The following is an 18,877-nucleotide window of genomic DNA, read 5'->3' on the forward strand; positions in this document are numbered from 1 at the left end:
CGAACAGGGCCCCCATTAACATCGACAGGGCTGTAGTGGAGCGGGTCAAGAGTTAAGTTCCTTGGTGTCCACATCACCAACGAACTATCATGGTCCAAACATACCAAGACAGTCGTGAAGAGGGCACGACAAAACCTTTCCCCCCTCAGGAGACTGAAAATATTTGGCATGGGCCCCCAGATCCTCAAAAGGTTCTACAGCTGCACCATCGAGAGCATGGTTGCATCACCGCCTGGTATGGCAACTGCTCGGCATCTGACCGTAAGGTGCCACAGAGGGTAGTGTGAACGGCCCAGTACATCACCGGGGCCAAGCTTCCTGCCATCCAGGACCAATATAGTAGGTGGTGTCAAAGGAAAGCCGATAAAATTGTCAGAGACTCCAGTCACCCAAGTTATAGACAGTTTTCTCTGCTACTGCACGACAAGCGGTAGCGGAGCACCAAGTCTAGGACCAAAAGGCTCCTCAACAGCTTCTACCCTCAAGCCATTACACTGCTGAATAATTCATAAAAATCGCCACTGGACAATTTACATTGACCACCCCTTATACACTGCTTCTACTCGCTGTTTGTTTGTTACCTATGCAGTCACTTCGCCCCCACCTACATGTACAGATTACCTCAACTAGCCTGTACCGGTGCATCCTGTATATAGGCTCGTTATTGTTATTCTTATTGTGTTACTTTTTATAATAGTCTACTTGGTAAATATTTTCCTCTTGAACTGCACTGTTGGTTAAGGGTTTGTAAGTAAGTAAAGTCTATACTTGTTGTATTCGGGGCATGTGGCAAATACATTTTGATTTGATAAGTGAAATAAGCTCTACTCTTTTAGAACCTCTTGACTTTTGTGAACAAATTCAGTGCATAGCATCTAAACACACCAACATTAATATACCTTTCATTCATGAAAACGACACCCCTTTCAGTGAAGTATTGCAGGTGCAACCGGTTATAAACACAAAACAAGCCAGCGTGACCCTTGAGCTCTTGTTCAACACATCTGCATTTATTAACAATGACAGTAAATTATGTGAGAGACGCACATTATGAATTTCTGGACTTTCTCTTACTCATTGTGTTTGCAAACCACAAGGCAATGATAAAAAGAAAAATACAAAAATGAATGTAACTAGTTTCCTTCCACCTCAGAGGAGGGCAAAGCTATTACACTGTACTAATGGGCCATGGTCAATAATGCAAGAGTCCCTAGTGTGAAGCAGAGATCCAGAATGAGTTTCCAACAGCATTTTGTCTGGCATATCGAATCTCATGCACTCGTAAAGAGTAATGACAAAGTGTACAATGGAATGTTAAAAGATGAGAAAAACCATACAATTGTTCGTTCGGGTCCATGTCATAGAGCTCCTGTTCCATGGCCTCATTGGGGTTGCGTCCTATTCTGAAGTGCAGATATGAACATGCATTTCCCAGCATATGTACTGTATTCTAACAGTACCCCACGAGGCAGTATCAGAACTGGAATCATAAAGATGCTAAATGTGTCAAATTCAAGGATCCACTTCAGTGAATCACATCTCTTTTTCACCCGGACATTTCCATTGGTCAACTATCCCATTGCTGACATGCCCATGGTTGTAACTTTACAGACAGCATAGCTCTAGCCAAGGAATATTATTTTGTGAACATATTTAATTTTAGTCTAGTTTGTAGGTAAATGATACTTGTCCAGTGTCTGCCCGCCATCTGAGAGGAGAAGTCAGCCTTGTGATGAAGACTTTACAAGCAAGTCCCTTGGTTAGGTCCATTTGACAGTCAATACATGAACAGACATCGTATCTATCCGAATGTGGTCTATGCAGTTCTCTTTCTTTTTGTTAGTAGAGGTCTTGACAGTCTTGATTCACAACTGTAGGGCAAGGTATTCACTATGAAGATGGATTTTTTTAAAAGGTAAACATATACCGCATATAGCCAAGAGGAAAGCGCAAAGTAGCAATAATACCATTGGGGACAGTGGTTTAAAGGTCTTGAGATGAGAGAGGCTCTTGCTTATCTCTAAGGTGGACCGTGTGTGTTCCATACTGGCACACTCACTATGTTACGATCAGCATCCTTATACAAGCATACTGTATGGAGTTAGTAGGCCAATGATGGTTCAATGTCATACAAGACAAACACACACAAATTACTTAAAAAAATGTTTTTCCTTTTCTTAAAAAGATCCAATGCAGCCATTTTATCTCAATCTGAAATAATTTCTGGGTCACATTTAAGTACCTTACTGTGATGGTTCTCAATTAAAACCACCAAAAAGAAACAAAATACTTTCTTAGCAAAGAGCAATTTCTCAAGCAATACTTTTTCTAGGACTGTCTGGGAGTGGTCTGAGTGGGAAACTGAAAACTAGATTTTTGGGGCAGGCCAAAAATGAATTAGGGCAGGCCAAAACTCCATCCCACCAAAACAGTCCGTAATACACAGGCAGTCTTTTCAACGAACTCTTACACTAAAAGGGCATTACCATAATTTTCACAATTTTACACTATTATTAAAACCTCAGCGTGGAAATATATCATTTTACACAGGTAAACCATGTTGACTGCACTGGGCCTTTAAGCCCCTTTTTAGTTCTATGTTCACTACCACTTCTCAGCATGTGGAAGTTGTTCGCACATCGACTCCAATATTACCTAATACTGCAAAATATGGTCAGAAAACCTGTCAGTTTATTCCAGAGACGGTAAACCAGGAATTAGCCACGACCTGATATTCCTTCTCTCAATCCAACTCACTGAAAGAGGGACACCTCCTGGTTTAGAGCAGTACTGCAACATAAATGTACAGTAACATTGGGCCCATGAAAACAGATGTACTTGACAAGAGTTTTCAGAGTTAAAACGCACATTTTTACATTAAAACAATTAAAATGACACAAGATTAAAATAATAATAGGGCCAATTTTTAAGAAAAAAAATGTATACATCGTGGGGGGCAAATGAGTCTGACCTGTTTGTGCCACTAGGGGACAGAGAAGTAATGACAGGAAGTTCCAAATGCCTAGTCTTGGATAGAAAAAAAAACACTTGACAAACATGAGCAGCACAGAGGGAGCAAGGCAGCTGACTGGTATTATTGGAGATTCAAGTGAGAGCATCGTGTCTACAGACAAAGCCCTTTCACCGCACCGCAGTAGTCCACAGTGGCCTCCTCCTCCCGTCTCCTTCATCTGCACTGACCTGAGATGGACTGGACAGGTGACAGGAGATCCTCTGGTCGGAATCAGATCAGACACACTGCTTTGCTTTAACCTTCCCTATGTTTTTTTCCAATCAGATGAAATTAAGAAAATGAAACAAGGAGATAGGAAGCCACTTGAGGCATGCTGGAACATTTTTCCCCCCTGCCTCCGTTGATCGCTTTCATAAAGCTGCTATGCTACATCAACATTATCCCATGGCTCTAGTTATCCCAACATTACACAAAGACTGTAATCCAGTCCCCAAATTCAAAGGGCTATACCGGTCTGGGGGCTAAATTTAAACCCCTTTGCTAAACTAGCAGTGATTCCAGGCTCAAACGTTAGAGCGTGAGTAAGACATTCCTGGTTGGGGCGGGGAAAACACGGATTCTGAAATTGATATAGAGCGAAGCACAAAGTCAAATAATACTGACCCTCTACGTTATCAGAGCCCAAGTTGAGACATACGCAAGTAAAACCACGAGTAGCACATTGAACTTTTAAGCTTGCACATATTCACACCCTGTTTGCCATGTTGCTAATATAAAAAGGAAAATGTGCCACTTTGCGTGGCCTATATCCACTTGGAATTAGACCATCTTCTGTATACCCAGTCTTCTCGATGCTTAAGTCAATTCCATTCAACGCCCTCTCAACCCAGCCACATTGCTTAAGCTTTTTAAGCAACTTTAAATATATGTAAAGAATATATACAAAACAAGCATATCATCACTGTACAAATGAACTTGAACCCAACCCGAGTCTTTCCATCATACAAGGGGAGCAGTTGAGCAAAAAGGGGAAGCGGCCATTTTCCTTTTGTTCAGTTAGTAGAAATCAAAAGATTGTGCCATAACAGCAGAAGGACTGTCTGTCACCAGTAGGCTATACACCAGTATTTGAGGATCTTTGTCATCATATCAGTTTCTTCTGTCCAATTCTGGTCTCCATATCCAGTTTATTATTGAACCAGTAAATAAGTCTAGTATAGAAGCGTTAAGTCAGTAGCGGCTGTATTTCCTGGTTAGTTGTTTTACATGTGATAAGACAGAAGGAAGAGCATAGAAGACAAGCGACCACAGATTGATCAATTGGGTAGTTAAACTAGGTGAATGTGGTTCGATGCACAACAAGGACTCCAGGTTCTGAATAAGGAGCATATAGGAATTGTTGACGCGGCTCGAAGCAAATGACAGAAATCAGTTGAAAACATGATTTTTTTCTTCCATTTTCGCTTGCAGGTGTCTCTTGATACCCCTGCCCCCAAAACTGCTGCCCTTAAAGTCATCCTTTCTCCATTATTTTCTTCTTCTTCTTTTGTCGTTCTGACAATCCATCAAGGAAAACGTGGATTGGAAAAAGGATAGCCCCAGTGTGAAGGCATTGTTCCTCCTTTCCCGCTCTCTGCCAGAGGTTTAGGAGGCATCAGAGGTCTTCAGCGCATCCACCTTGGTCTCCAGGTCTGTGATCTGAGGACAGAGAGAGGGGGAGGGGGGGGGGGCTTTTATTACGCACAAAATCCAAAGGCAGAATGATCATAACTCAGTAGCATCTTCATGCTATGTGTCTAGATTAACCACAGCAAATTGTCTTACATAATTATTGAGAATGTCATAAAATATTTCCACACACAGTAGAACCTAAATATTACAACACCTTGTCCTGGAGGTTGTCTGCCTCTTCCTTATGAGTGGCCTCGTTCTCCTCTTGGGCTCTGCGCTGAGCCGTCTCCCTCTTCAGATATTCAATCTCCCTGAGACACACAGCGTGGCGTGGTTAGGCTGAATCTTGCCCACCCATCCCCCTCAAACTCCTGAATCCTCCATTCCTCCTACAAACCCCAGAACCCCCATTCCTCTTCCTCCTACAAACCTATAACCCCCATTCCTCTCATCCCCCTACATGTGCTGAGCGATTAGTGCTGTTTTGAGGTCGGTTCGGTTTATTATACAAAAAATTATCACGGTTTTCAACAAAACTAAATATAGTTTACATTGAATTGCTAAAACGTTGAAAAACATTACATTGTCTCTGCAAGGTGCACATTGGGTAAACATCAATAGAAAAATATGGAATTACTATGAAATAAAATATTTCATTGTATATTATTTCGTTTTTATTTGATGATTTTTCATTTAATCATCATCTCATCTCTGCTCAGGCAATAGCAGCCAGCCAGCCAAAGATCCAACGTTCTCTGTGCTCCCCATACGGTACTGTCTGACAAACCTAGTAGCTAAGTATATTGCAGAGCTGTCTGACGAAAAATCATTTTACTAGATCCCTTTCAGTCAGTAAACTTTGGTACAACATACTATAGAGAGTCGCACTCTCGTGATTTCAGTTTAAAAACCTCTTTGTGGTGGGGGGCAGTATTTTCACGTTTGGATGAAAAGCGTGCCCAAAGTAAACTGCCTGTTACTCAGGTCCAGAAGCTAAGATATGCATAATATTAGTAGATTTGCATGGAACACACTGACGTTTCTGAAACTGTTTGAATGATGTCTGTGAGTATAACAGAACTCATATGGCAGGTGAAAACCTGAGAAAAATCCAACAAGGAAATGGGAAATCTGAGGTTTGTAGTTTTTCAAGTAATTGCCTATCCAATATAAAGTGTACATTTGGTCAGATTGCACTTCCTAGGGGTTCCACTAGATGTCAACAGTCTTTAGAACTTTGTTTCAGGCTTCTACTGTGAAAGTGGGGCAAATAAGAGCTGTTTGAACCAGTGGTCAGGTTGAAAGCCTTTAGTTTAGTCACGCACGCGGCCGTGACCATGAGCTCCGTTCCCTTTCCTTTCTGAATGATGAAAGAAAAAAAAGAAATTGTCTGGTTGGAATATTAATGAAGATTTATGATAAAAACATCCTAATGATTGATTCTATACATCGTTTGACATGTTTCTACAAACTGTAATGGAACTTTTTTGACTTTTCGTCTGAACTTAGTGCCCGCGCCTTGTGCATTTGGATTAGTGTACTAAACGTGCAAACAAAAAGGAGGTATTTGGACATAAATGATGGACTTTATCGAACAGAACAAACATTTATTGTGGAACTGGGATTCCTGGGAGGGCATTCCAATGACGATCATCAAAGGTAAGTGAATATTTATCATTTCTATTTCTGACTTCTGTTGACTCCATAACATGGTGGGTATCTGTATGGCTTGTTTTGGTGGCTGAGAGCTATACTCAGATTATTGCATGTTGTGCTTTTGCCGTAAAGCTTTTTTGAAATCTGACACAGCGGTTGCATTAAGGAGAAGTATATCTTTAATTCTATGCATATCACTTGTATCTTTCAACGTTTATGATGAGTATTTCTGTAAATTGATGTGGCTCTCTGCAAAAATCACTGGATGTTTTGGAAGCAAAACATTACTGAACATAACGCGCCAATGTAAACTGAGATTTTCAGATATAAATATGAACTTTATCGAACAAAACATACATGTATTGTGTAACAGGACGTCCTATGAGTGCCATCTCATGAAGATCAAAAGGTTAGTGGTTCATTTTCTCTCTATTGCCGCTTTTTGTGACTCCTCTCTTTGGCTGGAAAATGGCTGTATGTTTTTGTGACGAGGCGCTGACCTAACATAATCGCATGGTATGCTTTCACTGCAAATCCTTTTTGAAAATCGGACACTGTGGTGGGATTAACAAGAAGTTTATCTTTAAAATGGTGTATAATACTTTTATGTTTGAGGAATTTTAATTATGAGATTTGTTTGAATTTGGCGCCCTGCATTTTCACTAGCTGTTGTCAAATCGATCCCGTTACCGGGATTTGATCCCTAAGAAATTTTTAAGGATCTACAATCACGCCTGACCAGGCCAATGAAATCCATGCCTCGCCAGAAGCCCTGCCTTCCATAGGTGATAAGTATGAGGGTCTGATTCATTCCTTCAATTATTCCGCTCAGTATGAACAGGAATGATTCACGCTACTAAAACAAACAATTAGAAAATGAGACTGTCTTACGTTGTGCCAACTAAAAACTGTCCCATAGTGGTAGAGCGTGCTCATCCTCTGGACGTTGTGTGCTGAAGTTTGTATTTGTTCTCATACGTTTTCTAAATCAAATGATGTGTTATTCTTCAATTTGCTGGTGCGATGATTAAGACGGCTAAGAAAATGAACGAGACAACGACGGCTAAGCCATTTATCTAAAAAGGTACTCACGATCTGTGTGTAGTTCGTCTCCGCTTGCAGCCCGCTCAGGCGGCCCCTCGCTCAAACCAGTCCGTGGGAGTATTGCCCACCGCCTGTGCGACTCGGTCAAGCACCGCTTGCCACTCTTCCCAGACTTGTTGATGAAGGGTCCGGCCCCACCTCGGTTATGTGGACTTTCTCGACTTGGCTAGCTAAGCGAGCGCTGCATAGCGTGCTAGCCAGGTTGGCTAACACGCATAGGCGAGCTAGCTATTACTAGCTATTCCCACGGTGGAGACGCTCTCTTGTTGAGTATACGTAGTGTTAAGTCGCTTGGTTTTTCTAAAATGGACCATGCTACGGTCAAAGAAGCTAGCTAGCCTAGAATATGATAAAAAAGAAAAATCCTGGCTAATGTCAGCTAGCATGCTTAGCTTCCTGTGAGTGAAACGTAATATATTTCCCCCGGCGTTATGGCAACCCAATTCCCATTTGTGTTTACATACGGATAGCCAGGGGCACAATGTTTAGTGAGATCGCCAGTTCATAGGCAGTAGAGATTTTCTCTTAATACGTGTGTGAATTTGGCCCATTTCTCTGTCCTGCTAAGCATTCAAAATGTAATAAGTACTTTTGGGTGTCAGGGAAAATGTATGGAGTAAAAAAAGTACATTGTTTTCTTCAGGAATGTAGTATAGTAAAAGTTGCCAAAAAGATAAATAGTAAAGTACATTTACCCCCAAAAAACTACTTAAAATTACTTTACACCACTGGTTGATTTTATTTATTTATCCATTATTTTTCCAGGTAAGTTGACTGAGAACACATTCTCATTTGCAGCAACGACCCGGGGAATAGTTACAGGGGAGAGGAGGGGGATGAATGAGCCAATTGTAAACTGGGGATTATTAGGTGACCGTGATGGTTTGAGGGCCAAATTGGGAATTTAGCCAGGACACCGGGGTTAACACCCCTACTCTTACGATAACTGCCATGGGAACTTTAATGACCTCAGAGAGTCAGGACACCCGTTTAACTTCCCATCCGAAAGACGGCACCCTACACAGGGCAGTGTCCTGGGCATTGGCATATTTATTTATTTTTAGACCAGAGGAAAGAGTGCCTCCTACTGGCCCTCCAACACCATTTCCAGCAGCATGTGGTCTCCCATCCAGGAACTGACCAGGACCAACCCTGCTTGGCTTCAGAAGAAAGCTACCAGGGGTTATGCAAGGTGGTATGCTGCAGGCGACACATTGGAGAAGTGGGCAAGTGTGCGGATCGGCGGGTCATGTTTCAGAAGACGCATGCCTCTCCCGAGCCCGTTGGGGAGTTGCAGCGATGAGACAAGATCGCAATTGGATATCACTAAATTGGGTAGAAAAAGGGAAAAAAAGGAGATGAAATGGTACCTCAAATATGCATATTCTTGGTACCATTTGAAAGGAAACACTGAAGTTTATGGAAATGTGAAAGTAATGTAGGAAAAGATAATACAAAAAGTATTTAGTATTATTTTGTACTGTCATCTTTGAAAGGCCATATAGTATTATTCCAGCCCAGGTGCAATTTAGATTTTGGTCACTAGATGGCAGCAGTGTATGTGCAAAGTTTTAGACTGATCCAATATAAAATTGTGCACTCTCCTCAAACAATAGCATTGTATTCCTTCACTGTAATAACTACTGTAAATTGGACAGTGCAGTTATATTAACTAATGGCAGGGTAGCCTAGTGATTAGAGCATTGGACTCGTAACCGGAAGGTTGCAAGTTCAAATCACCGAGCTGACAAGGTACAAATCTGTCGTTCTGCCCCTGACCAGGCAGTTAACCCACTGTTCCTACGCCGTCATTGAAAATAAGAATGTGTTCTTAACTGACTTACCTAGTAAAATAAGAACTTAAGCTTTCTGCCAATATCAGATATGTCTATGCCCTGGGATATTTTCTTGTTACTTACAACCTCATGCTAATCGCATTAGCCTACGTTAGCTCGACCATCCCATGGAAGGGACACTGATCCCGAAGAAGGATCTACAACTATGTTGTACCTCGTTTCCCTCCTTCAGAGAATAGTAGTTATAGTCATAATGCTACGTTCATCAAAGTAGGCAAGTCATACTTACTAGACTGCTTATTACCAAATACTACAACTATCAAATCAGGTTGCGCTACCTCACGAGCTGTCTCTATCCATCATCCTCTCTCGTGCAGTCTGTGTGTATCCGTCTCTGTCCATCCCGGAAAGAACAGGCACAATTGATTATAGTCATTTAAGTTAATTACCACATTTCTGCTGTGGATTCATTTGCTTAAATGGAAACTACAACTCCCTTCAGCCCAGCGTCTCGTATCGTTCTTGACTTCTCTAGAGAAACGGCGCGTAGAGCTAAAAAAATGTAAGTAATTGAACCAACGTAGGTCATTTAATACAAACCCCCGCAATTTCAGTTAATCACTCAATCACTCAGCACTACCACCTAAAAATCCCAGAATCCTCCATTCCTCTCTTCCTCTTACAAACTCCAGAATCTTCCATTCCTCTTTCCTATAAACCCCAGAACCCCAATCATCTTACTCCTACAAACCCCAGAATCCCCCATCCTTCTCTTCCTCCTTAACTCCAGAATCCTTCATTCCTCTCCCTCCTACAAACCCCAGAATCCTTCTTACTTCTGCTGATATTCCTTGATGAGGCGCTTGGCTTTGCTGTACTTGCGCTCCAGGGTCTGGTATTGGGCCTGTGTCTCCTTCAGGTGTTCGTCCACCGCCTGACACAGATTTTGGGCCTCCATCCAGTAGCCCTCCAGCTTCTCCATGCGCTCCTTGTTCTCCCGAACGCTCTGTTCCAGCTGGGCACGCTCCATGCGCCAGCGCAGCTTGTCCTGCTCTGCATGCGCCAGCTAGATGAGGGGAGAAAGTGTAAAAGTTTATTCCTGTATACTTCTAGTTTACCCCTGGACTGTGTTTTAGTCCAGCGTTAAGGTGAGTCTGTGAAACAAGTCCCATGTTTGTTGGGTAATTGATTTTGGAGCAGGTCTAACCTTTCTCTTCAGTTGTTGAATCTCGGCCTGGGTGACTGCATGCTTTATCTGAAGCTACAGAGGGAGAGAGCGGTTAAAAAAAATGGACACCATGGCTCACTCCAGCCCAATGTCTCATCTCATACGCTCTCTCAACAAGTAGTTGAATTGAATATAACTTTTTCTCCATTTCACGATGAACATTTGCCTTTGGCATCAAGCCTCCCTTCTCACCTCTTTGAACTTGTGGGCCAGTTTCTCAGGGTCCATCTCCATGGGGGAGAGCATGTCCTCATTCTCCGCCAGGTCAAACACCTCTATGGCGTTGGGGAACATGGGGCTCATCTCCTCCTCCTCGTCTGTGGCATACTCACCTGTCTGGAGGACATTCGGAAGATTTGGAGTGTATTCACAATATATTCAGAGAGTGCATTTAGACATTCCTGCCATGTTTCTGTCTTGTTGTGAACCAACAATGTCGTCACACAGTAACCATACCTGCCCATGTAACTACCAAGTGAAGTAAATACATGGTTTTACCAAAGGGGAACCAAGGTTTTTTGGGGGTCCTCACAGGATAGGCCTCCATTTCTATTTCTAATCAATGTTTTCCCTCTTAACCCTCAAATGGCCACTAGATGGTGAAGTTGAGCATAGAGGAAAAAGCCCTCAAGGAGTAGAACGATAGTGGGCCAGAATTGACACCCTAGAATTGGGCAACCACCATTTTGTGTTTACCAGGCAAGCTTGTCAGAAGGCAAAGCTTGTCAGGGGACTCAGTGAATCTTTGTTGACAAATAGTCTACATAACAATTGATTCTAGACAAATTTGTATGTTGATTTGTGCAGTAATTCCCACTCAACTGTACTGTCTATATGGACCTGGTGAGGTCAATAACAAAACACACACACACATCTCTGTTAGAAAAAATAACATTTCCCCTTTCCTTCTCACACACACACACTTCTAGGGATGGGTACCGAAACCCAGTATTAAACGGGCCCCGGGGCTAAATTATGAAAGAACGTAGTATCGATAAGCTTCGACGTTATCGGTTCTGCTTTTGGGACTGGAGAAATTAAGAAAATACATTTCCTATTCATTATTGCTACATAAACATTATTTTGCATATTTTATCTCACCAACCGTTTCTAATTTGCAATAATATGAAGACATTCGTCTATAATGCATTTTCGCTTTTCCCAACCCTGAAGAGATCTCTCTCGCGCGTCTCTCACACGTCAAAGCACGCTGCTCTTAACCAGTGACGATGGTGGAGAGTGCTACACGTTAAAGTGTGGTTACACTTCAGAGTCGATGCTGACAATGCTCGTTACCACAAGTGCAACAAGACTTTTGCTCGTGTTTCCGCACTTACAAGCAATCTGTCCATGTACAGACAGAGAAATGCACCGTTTGACTGCCTTGCTCGTAGTTCATCTCTCGTTGCCCAATCTACGTTATGTATGTATGCTAGCAGCCTAGAGCCCACACACGGAGATGATCAAAAGTAACCATTAGCCAGCTGATTGTTTAGCTATGGGTGCGTTCATAAATTCAATCACCCATGTAAAGATTTTGCAACTTTTTTGTTAAAGTTGCAGTTGCAATGATCCATCCCACTCCTCACTCTAATACCACTGGTCCAAGCCAAAGGCAAGCCCAAAGCCCCTTCACGCTGTCAGCTAGTGGGAGGATGACTGAGGAGAGGGTGAATGAGTGCCACCTAGCCGTGACCAAGTTCATAGTGAAAGGCCTACACTCCTTTGCAACAGTGGAGTCCAAGGGCTTTAGGTAACAGTCTGTCAGTATATACAGTGGGGAGAACAAGTATTTGATACACTGCCGATTTTGCAGGTTGTCCTACTTACAAAGCATGTAGAGGTCTGTAATTTATTTATCATAGGTACACTTCAACTGTGAGAGACGGAATCTAAAACAAAAATCCAGAAAATCACATTGTATGATTTTTATGTAATTAATTTACATTTTATTGCATGACATAAGTACTTGATCACCTACCAACTAGTAAGAATTCTGGCTCTCACAGACCTGTTAGTTTTTCTTTAAGAATCCCTCCTGTTCTCGACTCATTACCTGTACCTGTTTGAACCCGTTACCTGTATAAAAGACACCTGTCCACACACTCAAAAAAACAGACTCCAATCTCTCCACAATGGCCAAGACCAGGGAGCTGTGTAAGGACATCAGGGGAAAAATTGTAGACCTGCACAAGGCTGGGATGGGCTACAGGACAATAGGTAAGCAGCTTGATGAGAAGGCAACAACTGTTGGCGCAATTATTAGAAAATGGAAGAACTTAAAGATGACGGTCAATCACCCTCGGTCTGGGGCTCCATGCAAGATCTCACCTCGTGGGGCTTCAATGATCATGAGGAAGGTGAGGGTCAGCCCAGAACTACACGGCAGGACCTGGTCAATGACCTGAAGAGAGCTGGGACCATAGTCTCAAAAAAACCCGTTAGTAACGTACTATGCCGTCATGGATTAAAATCCTGCAGAGCACATAAGGTGCCCCTGCTCAAGCCAGCCCAAGTCCAGGCCCGTCTGAAGTTTGCCAATGACCATCTGGATGATCCAGAGGAGGAATGGGAGAAGGTCATGTGGTCTGATGAGACAAACAGAGCTTTTTGGTCTAAACTCTACTCGCCGTGTTTGGAGGAAGATGAAGGATGAGTACAACCCCAAGAACACCACCCCAACTGTGAAGCATAGAGGTGGAAACATCATTCTTTGGGGATGCTTTTCTACAAAGGGGACTGCACCGTATTGAGGGGTGGATGGATGGGGCCATGTATCGCAAGATCTTGGCCAACAACCTCCTTCCCTCAGTAAGAGCATTGAAGATGGGTTGTGGCTGGGTCTTCCAGCATGACAATGACCCGGAACACACAGCCAGGGCAACTAAGGAGTGGCTCCGTAAGAAGCATCTCAAGGTCCTGGAGTGGCCTAGCCAGTCTCCAGACCTGAACCCAAAAGAAAATCTTTGGAGGGAGCCGAAAGTCGGTATTGCCCAGCGACAGCCCCGAAACCTGAAGGATCTGGAAAAGGTCTGTATGGAGGAGTGGGCCAAAATCCCTGCTGCAGTGTGTGCAAACCTAGTCAAGAACTACAGGAAACGTATTATCTCTGTAATTGCAAACAAAGGTTTCTGTACCAAATATTCTGTTCTGATGTATCAAATACTTATGTCATGCAAATTAATTACTTAAAAATCATACAATGTGATTTTTCTGTATCAAATACTTGTTCTCCCCACACAGAAAACAGAAGCTCCTCCACACCAGGGCAGTGTAAAACAGAAGCTCCTCCACACCAGGGCAGTGTAAAACAGAAGCTCCTCCACACCAGGGCAGTGTAAAACAGAAGCTCCTCCACACCAGGGCAGTGTAAAACAGAAGGTCCTCCACACCAGGGCAGTGTAAAACAGAAGGTCCTCCACACCAGGGCAGTGTAAAACAGAAGGTCCTCCACACCAGGGGCAGTGTAAAACAGAAGGTCCTCCACACCAGGGCAGTGTAAAACAGAAGGTCCTCCACACCAGGGCAGTGTAAAACAGAAGGTCCTCCACACCAGGGCAGTGTAAAACAGAAGGTCCTCCACACCAGGGCAGTGTAAAACAGAAGGTCCTCCACACCAGGGCAGTGTAAAACAGAAGGTCCTCCACACCAGGGCAGTGTAAAACAGAAGGTCCTCCACACCAGGGCAGTGTGAAACAGAAGGTCCTCCACACCAGGGCAGTGTAAAACAGAAGGTCCTCCACACCAGGGCAGTGTAAAACAGAAGGTCCTCCACACCAGGGCAGTGTAAAACAGAATGTCCTTCACACCAGGGCAGTGTAAAACAGAAGGTCCGCTACACCAGGGCAGTGTAAAACAGAAGGTCCTCCACACCAGGGCAGTGTAAAGCAGAAGGTCCTCTACACCAGGGGCAGTGTAAAACAGAAGGTCCTCCACACCAGGGCAGTGTAAAGCAGAAGGTCCTCCACACCAGGGCAGTGTAAAACAGAAGCTCCTCCACACCAGGGCAGTGTAAAACAGAAGGTCCTTCACACCAGGGCAGTGTAAAACAGAAGGTCCTCCACACCAGGGCAGTGTAAAACAGAAGCTCCTCCACACCAGGGCAGTGTAAAACAGAAGCTCCTTCACACCAGGGCAGTGTAAAACAGAATGTCCTCTACACCAGGGCAGTGTAAAACAGAAGGTCCTTCACACCAGGGCAGTGTAAAACAGAAGGTCCGCTACACCAGGGCAGTGTAAAACAGAAGCTCCTCCACACCAGGGCAGTGTAAAACAGAAGGTCCTTCACACCAGGGCAGTGTAAAACAGAAGCTCCTTCATACCAGGGCAGTACACCAGGGCAGTGTAAAACAGAAGGTCCTCCACACCAGGGCAGTGTAAAACAGAAGGTCCTTCACACCAGGGCAGTGTAAAACAGTAGGTCCGCTACACCAGGGCAGTGTAAAACAGAAGCTCCTCCACACCAGGGCAGTGTACAAATCGCAAACTGGCAAAGTAGTGGCAGAGGAGATCTCAGACATTCTGGAAGAGTTTGAGGTCGAGCCGAGCAAGATGGTAGTGGTGACTGTTGATAATGCTGGCAATCTGGATGTTGCCATCAAGAGGCTACACATTCTAAAAATAGGATGCTTTGCGCACACATTGAATCTGGCAGCGCAAGAAATCTACAAAATTACCTCCATTGATAAATTGGCAGCCAGAATCAGAGCAGTGGTCATGTGGTTCAAGAGATCCTCGAAGGAACCACAGTCTTGGAGGAAAAGCAACAGCTCCTTGGTAAGAAGCCAGTTGAATCTATTAAAGTATTATTTTGAAATTCCCACATTTAACAATTTAATTCAATATTCAAGTGTGTGGTAATTAAATGTACGTTGTTTTTTGTTGTTGTTTCAGGCCTTTCGCAACATTCACTCATCCTTGATATGAAGAACAGATGGAACTATATCTAATGAGAGATTCATGGAGCAGTATCCAGCCATCCAAGCAGCAGCCTTGGACCCACAACTGAGAACAGAAATGACCAAGGACAACCTGGACCGTCTGAAGGACGAGGACATCTGTAAAGCTGAGGAGTTTGTCCAGCTCATGAGAATCCTCTATACATCCACACTGTGTGTGTCATGTGAAAAGAATGCCACCTGTGGACAGATCAAACCCATCCTCCAAAAACTGGAAGAGCACTTCACTGTGAAGCATGAAGACACAACGTTTGTGGCAACCATCAAAGAGAAGGTGTGGGAGAACCTCTCCGAGCACCATCAGGATGAGGACATTCAAGCCTTCCTGCATGAGGCCACAGCAATGGACCCCAGATTTAAAGGGAGGCCGGTGAGTGACACCAGCTGGGACAGGCTGAGGAAGGCAACTGTTGAGGCCAATGTGACAGGAGCAACACCGGGGCTGTCAGAGGAACCGGAACAGACAGACACAGAGCACCAGCAACAGGAGGAGGAGTCTGAAGGAGAGGAACCGGAACAGACAGACACAGAGCACCAGCAACAGGAGGAGGAGTCTGAAGGAGAGGAACCGGAACAGACAGACACAGAACAGACAGACAGGAGAACACAGACAGACACAGAGCACCAGCAACAGGAGGAGGAGTCTGAAGGAAGGAACAACAGACAGACACAGAGGACCAGCAACAGGAGGAGGAGTCCTGACTTCTGCCAGACAGAAGAGGACAAATATGAAGGAGAGGAACCGGAACAGACAGACAGAACTTTCTGACTTCTGCCAGAAGAACTGCTAAGAACTGTTAGTCCTTCTGCAGCCCACCCGTGTTGCTCTATACCACTGTATGTCTTTTGCAGAAAAATAGTTTAGTTAATTTGTTTTACATTTCCATCATCACAACATTAGAGTCTATAATAGTGATTTGTTCAAAGCTTTGCTGTTTCTTTTGCTGTATAAATAATAGTTTACTTATTTTACATTTCAGAAAGTAAAGCAAATGTTAATTCTGTTCTTCATTTATTTCGTTTTTTTTTCAGTAAAAAATAACTAAAAAGACCCGGATCGATAAGCAGTATCGGTAAGAGCAGGAATAGCCATAAAATCTTAACGATACCTATCCCTATTCACTCCTAACATCTCCAATCTCATGCACACACACACACACACACAACGACATTTCATATATTCCTTTAACAACAGCCGCCTGGGACAAGCCCCAACAAAAGCTTTCCGAACCTTGTCACACCAATGAGTCACTCTCTCTGAGGGAATGCCACACACATCCCCAGTCCGCCCCTCCTCCATCAACCCTGGGCTGTGTGCTCGTCTGAACCCTCACAGTTGGACCAAGCATCAAAGCCCTGAACACGCCTGTCACAACAACGCTGTCTGATGTGTCAACTCTCCAAACGTGCTGAACATGTTTACGCCGTTTGAACGTTGCATAGCCAACCGGAGTTGAGGAGAAACTGACAAAGTGCAGAGACTGAGGGATGAGCCGGAGTCACATAGGCATCGTTAGATGACACTGTCCTATCAATAAAAACAAGGCTAAATAACATGAACTATTCATTTTTAAACACATTAGAAAGGACGTGTATGTTAACGCATCTTTAACAGGAAATGACATTGATGCAGGCTCAGATCTGTTGGGAGGGGGGCATGTTAACGATGGGGATACACAGTGTGATGGAATACCAGACCTGGGTCGTGGCATCTGGCCCGCACTTGTCTGTCTTTCACACCCAAGCCCAGACATCTCTTGAACGTGATTGAATTTAACAAGGAGACGGATTCAATTAATTCAAGCATTTCCTCTCCATGGAAGAGACTGAGGGGAGACAAGGAACTGAGACAATTGCTGGGCTCGGTTTCATTCCACAACACTTTCCCCTACTGTATATGTCCTTATTTAGCCCCTTTCAAAGATCTGAGATGACTGGGCAGGTATAAAGCACTACGTGCACCTAGTTTCCGTCATATTGCTTAAACCTATCCCGTCCTGTTAGATCAAGTGAAGGGGAGGTGAACAAGGAGTGTTCTCTCTAGAATGGCCGTTGTATTATTCCATTGTGAAGGGAGCCTGATGGAACATCGGATAGTGATGGGGAGGAAGTGTCAAACGCTTCTTAAGCGCCATCTTATTCAGTCATATTATTGACTGATGGAAAGAGTGGAGATGTTTTGGATGGGCTGAATGGATGGCGTGCGTGAGTGTTTGACCAGGGCCCTACGGTAACTGGTCAGAAGTAGTGCACAATAAAGGGAATAGGTTGCCATTTGGGACACAGCGATGTGAACCCCCTCACCTCCTCGTCCTCCTCCATGTACTGGCTGTAGCGCTGCTCCATCATCTCTTTCTGCCAGCGCTCCTGCTCCAGGGTCTGTTGGATCAGCTGGGCCACCTCGCTCTGCTCACCTGGCTTCTCTCGGCCAATCATGAACCTGCATGTGCAACAACGACCAATGGGGTGAGTGGAAAGGCATGTCTGTCAAGGAGTAGCCAATGGGAAGCCGGGGGTAGAATTGAGTGGGTAGCAAGGTAAGGGTAGGGTAGTTAAGTTTAGGTCTAGTGGTTGCAACATCAGAAGATAGATGTGCAATTGTCACAGAAGGACCATACGGTAGAATTCAAAATCACTCATCCGTTACATTTGCCAAGACATTAGCCCCCAGTTTACAAACAAGTGCAAGCCAGGGCAGCAACTTTTGACGGGAAATTAAAATAAAAGCTTGTGCCTGGAAGGAACATGTCACTCACTGTACATGGACGGATGAGTTGTCATCACTAATGAGAATCAAGGAAAAATGTGTAACGAGTAGAAAATGTGATAAAGATAGCGCTGAGGGAGAAAGACAATTCAGGGAATAAGTGTGGCACGCCATCAGAAGAGAAGATTATGGCTGTCTCTGATATGGCACATTATTCCCTATTTAGTGCACTACTTTTGCCCAGAACGCTACACAGGGAATAGATTGCGATTTTAGACAGACTTTTTCTATGTATCACAGATAATAACAATTAAACAAACAAATGTCAGTCCTGGGGACCAAAAAGCATGAGAGAACATGCATGTTTCATAGAATGTGTGACCGAAGCGTCTACAGAGACATTTCATCCGTAGCAGAACTGTCTGACAGTTATCCTGTTGCACATGGGACCCTTAAGACCGCGACACCGTTTCTGGCTGTCACATGTTGTCAACTGGAATGACCGAGCGGAAAGACCTCAACTGGACGCTTGCCTGGAGATCATTTTCCACACTCAAGGATGTGTGCAAAGCAGCCTGATGCACATTGACACGTAAGACAAAGAAAAACACAGTGCTGTCGCTAATACCACATTTTTCTCAGTGACTCTCTCAACAGAATATCATATTCCTTGACGTAAGTGCACTAGACAAAAGGATGAAAACAATCATTTCTAAATCGATTATAACGTGATGTATTTTTGTACACCTAATATGGTTTACTGCAGGGGGGAAAAAAATGGCA

At 43.8% G+C, this 18,877-nt stretch overlaps 1 protein-coding gene across 2 annotated transcripts in view; it reads right to left on the reverse strand.

Moving 5' to 3' along the window:
- Positions 1 to 989: 989 nt before the first annotated feature.
- LOC135553952 (neurabin-2-like) overlaps positions 990 to 18,877 on the reverse strand; it is a 66,390-nt gene continuing 48,502 nt past the window's right edge. For both annotated transcript variants that reach the window (XM_064985914.1, XM_064985913.1), the window contains exons 6-11: positions 17,692 to 17,827; positions 10,622 to 10,765; positions 10,409 to 10,462; positions 10,038 to 10,267; positions 4,860 to 4,956; positions 990 to 4,672 (exon numbers count right to left, since the gene is read on the reverse strand). In XM_064985914.1, the coding sequence (XP_064841986.1) occupies positions 4,619 to 4,672; positions 4,860 to 4,956; positions 10,038 to 10,267; positions 10,409 to 10,462; positions 10,622 to 10,765; positions 17,692 to 17,827 (715 nt within the window). In that variant the 3' untranslated portion in view covers positions 990 to 4,618. The remainder of the gene's footprint in view (positions 4,673 to 4,859; positions 4,957 to 10,037; positions 10,268 to 10,408; positions 10,463 to 10,621; positions 10,766 to 17,691; positions 17,828 to 18,877) is intronic.

Source organism: Oncorhynchus masou, chromosome 14, assembly GCF_036934945.1.
Source record: "Oncorhynchus masou masou isolate Uvic2021 chromosome 14, UVic_Omas_1.1, whole genome shotgun sequence".
Taxonomy (NCBI): Eukaryota; Metazoa; Chordata; class Actinopteri; order Salmoniformes; family Salmonidae; genus Oncorhynchus; species Oncorhynchus masou.